Source organism: Phalaenopsis equestris, unplaced genomic scaffold (genome assembly GCF_001263595.1).
Source record: "Phalaenopsis equestris unplaced genomic scaffold, ASM126359v1 Scaffold210106, whole genome shotgun sequence".
In the NCBI taxonomy this organism is placed as follows: Eukaryota; Viridiplantae; Streptophyta; class Magnoliopsida; order Asparagales; family Orchidaceae; genus Phalaenopsis; species Phalaenopsis equestris.
In genome coordinates, this window is record NW_018229217.1 from 4,971 (window position 1) to 6,832 (window position 1,862).

Sequence of the window (1,862 nt, forward strand, 5' to 3'; positions counted from 1 at the left end):
AACGCAACTCCGATAGCCACTAGTTTCTCCAACTCTCTCCGTAGCCTCAATTCAAGAGAATTTCCTGTCAATGTGCCCCTGGAGATCGATCACTCACTCCTCTTCACTATTGGATTAGGGGTAAACCCTTGCGCCACATGCATCAATGGGAGCCGCGTGGTGGCTGCGATCAACAATATTAGTTTTGTTATGCCGTCGACTTCTTCATTGTTACAAGCACATTTCTTCAATTTATCTAGAGTGTTTACGACAGATTTCCCCGGGAAGCCACCATTGGCGTTTAATTACACGGGAACGGGTCCGAGAAATTTGAGGACATTGACGGGGACCAGACTTTACAGACTTAGGTATAATTCGACGGTGCAGCTTGTGTTGCAGGATACAGGGATTATTGCGCCTGAGAGCCATCCCATACATCTACACGGGTTCAATTTTTTCGTGGTGGGGATGGGAGTTGGGAACTATAACCCTAAGGCCTCGCCATCTGCGTTTAATCTAGTTGATCCTATTGAGAGGAATACTGTTGGAGTTCCGTCGGGCGGGTGGGCGGTGCTAAGATTCAGAGCCGATAACCCAGGTACATCAATCTCATATGCTTGCTAAATTATTGTGGTAAGGTGGAGAGTTAAATGCAGAGTTAACATTGAGATTTTTATTTCACATAAAAAAAAAAAATCATTAGTATTAATTCTTATTAATATTTTGTAATGATTAAGGAACTAAATATTACATAATTAAATATCAAAAGTTAGGTCTCATATATGTACTCAAGTGAAAATCACGTGAGATAAGTATAAATCATCTAATTTTTTCAGTAAACAATTATTAAGCATAAATAGCATATATAATACTGAATTTGTAAGTTAGGACTTGGGCATTTGACCATCTTAACATGTTGTTAGATCGGCCATTTATATATTAGAGTTTATAGATGTGTACACCAACCTGATTTATGATATGTGGAAATTTTGCAGGGGTGTGGTTCTTGCACTGTCATTTTGAGGTGCACACGACTTGGGGGCTGAAGATGGCATTTGTCGTGGATGATGGAAATGGGCCGAATGAGTCCATACTGCCTCCTCCAGCAGATCTTCCACATTGTTAATTGGGCGTCTTAAGAAGCAGCCTAAAACTTTCAACGTCTATTAGTGGAAAGAATTCTGGCGATCATGTAACTGTGTCTGTTTTTATTTTATTGTATTTTATTTTTTAATGAAGTGTTTGATTGATTTTTATTTATTCTTTCCTAATATTATGCATTTTTTTTAAAAAAAAATAGCCCTCTAAGTAGTGGTGGTGCGTCTGATGAAGAAGTGTTGATCAAGCTTCCTTAAGAATTTATGAAATTGTAGCATTAGAGGTGGCTTGAAGTACCCCTCGTTAACATCTTGGTTGAAAGCTAATGGGGTGAGATCATGAATTGTTTGTTTTTTTTTTACTTTATTTAAAAAAGTGGCTCCATAAATTTATATAACCATGAGAAGATATGATGTGGGGCCACTCCATTATCGGACGTGTTTGAACTTGGATGTAGACACAATTCAAAAAAAAAATTACATCATTATTCATAAGAAAAAATGTTCGCCTTAATTTGGACGCTTTCAAAGTATTTATAGGAGTTAAAAAGATTGACATGTTTGTGCCCAATGAATTTGATTGTTGAAAGTAAATTTTGGCATCCTTATAAGAAGTATTTGACTGATAAATCTTTTCATTAGAGGTATTATGAATAATTAAAAATTTATGGGGAATAGAGAGAATACACATTGTCATACATATTTATAGTTAACCATCATGTTCTTAAAATAATTAGATGATTGAGGACAGCCTACAAAGCATTATGATTGACATTATTGATAGTT

General features: G+C 36.3%; 1 protein-coding gene across 1 annotated transcript in view; it reads left to right on the forward strand.

Annotated features, from left to right (window-relative positions):
• Positions 1-1,160, forward strand: part of LOC110036717 (laccase-22-like) — a 3,899-nt gene extending 2,739 nt beyond the window's left edge. Inside the window, exons 6-7 of the mRNA XM_020741228.1 lie at positions 1-577; positions 975-1,160. Of these exons, the coding sequence (XP_020596887.1) occupies positions 1-577; positions 975-1,105 (708 nt within the window). The 3' untranslated portion in view covers positions 1,106-1,160. The remainder of the gene's footprint in view (positions 578-974) is intronic.
• Positions 1,161-1,862: the final 702 nt, after the last annotated feature.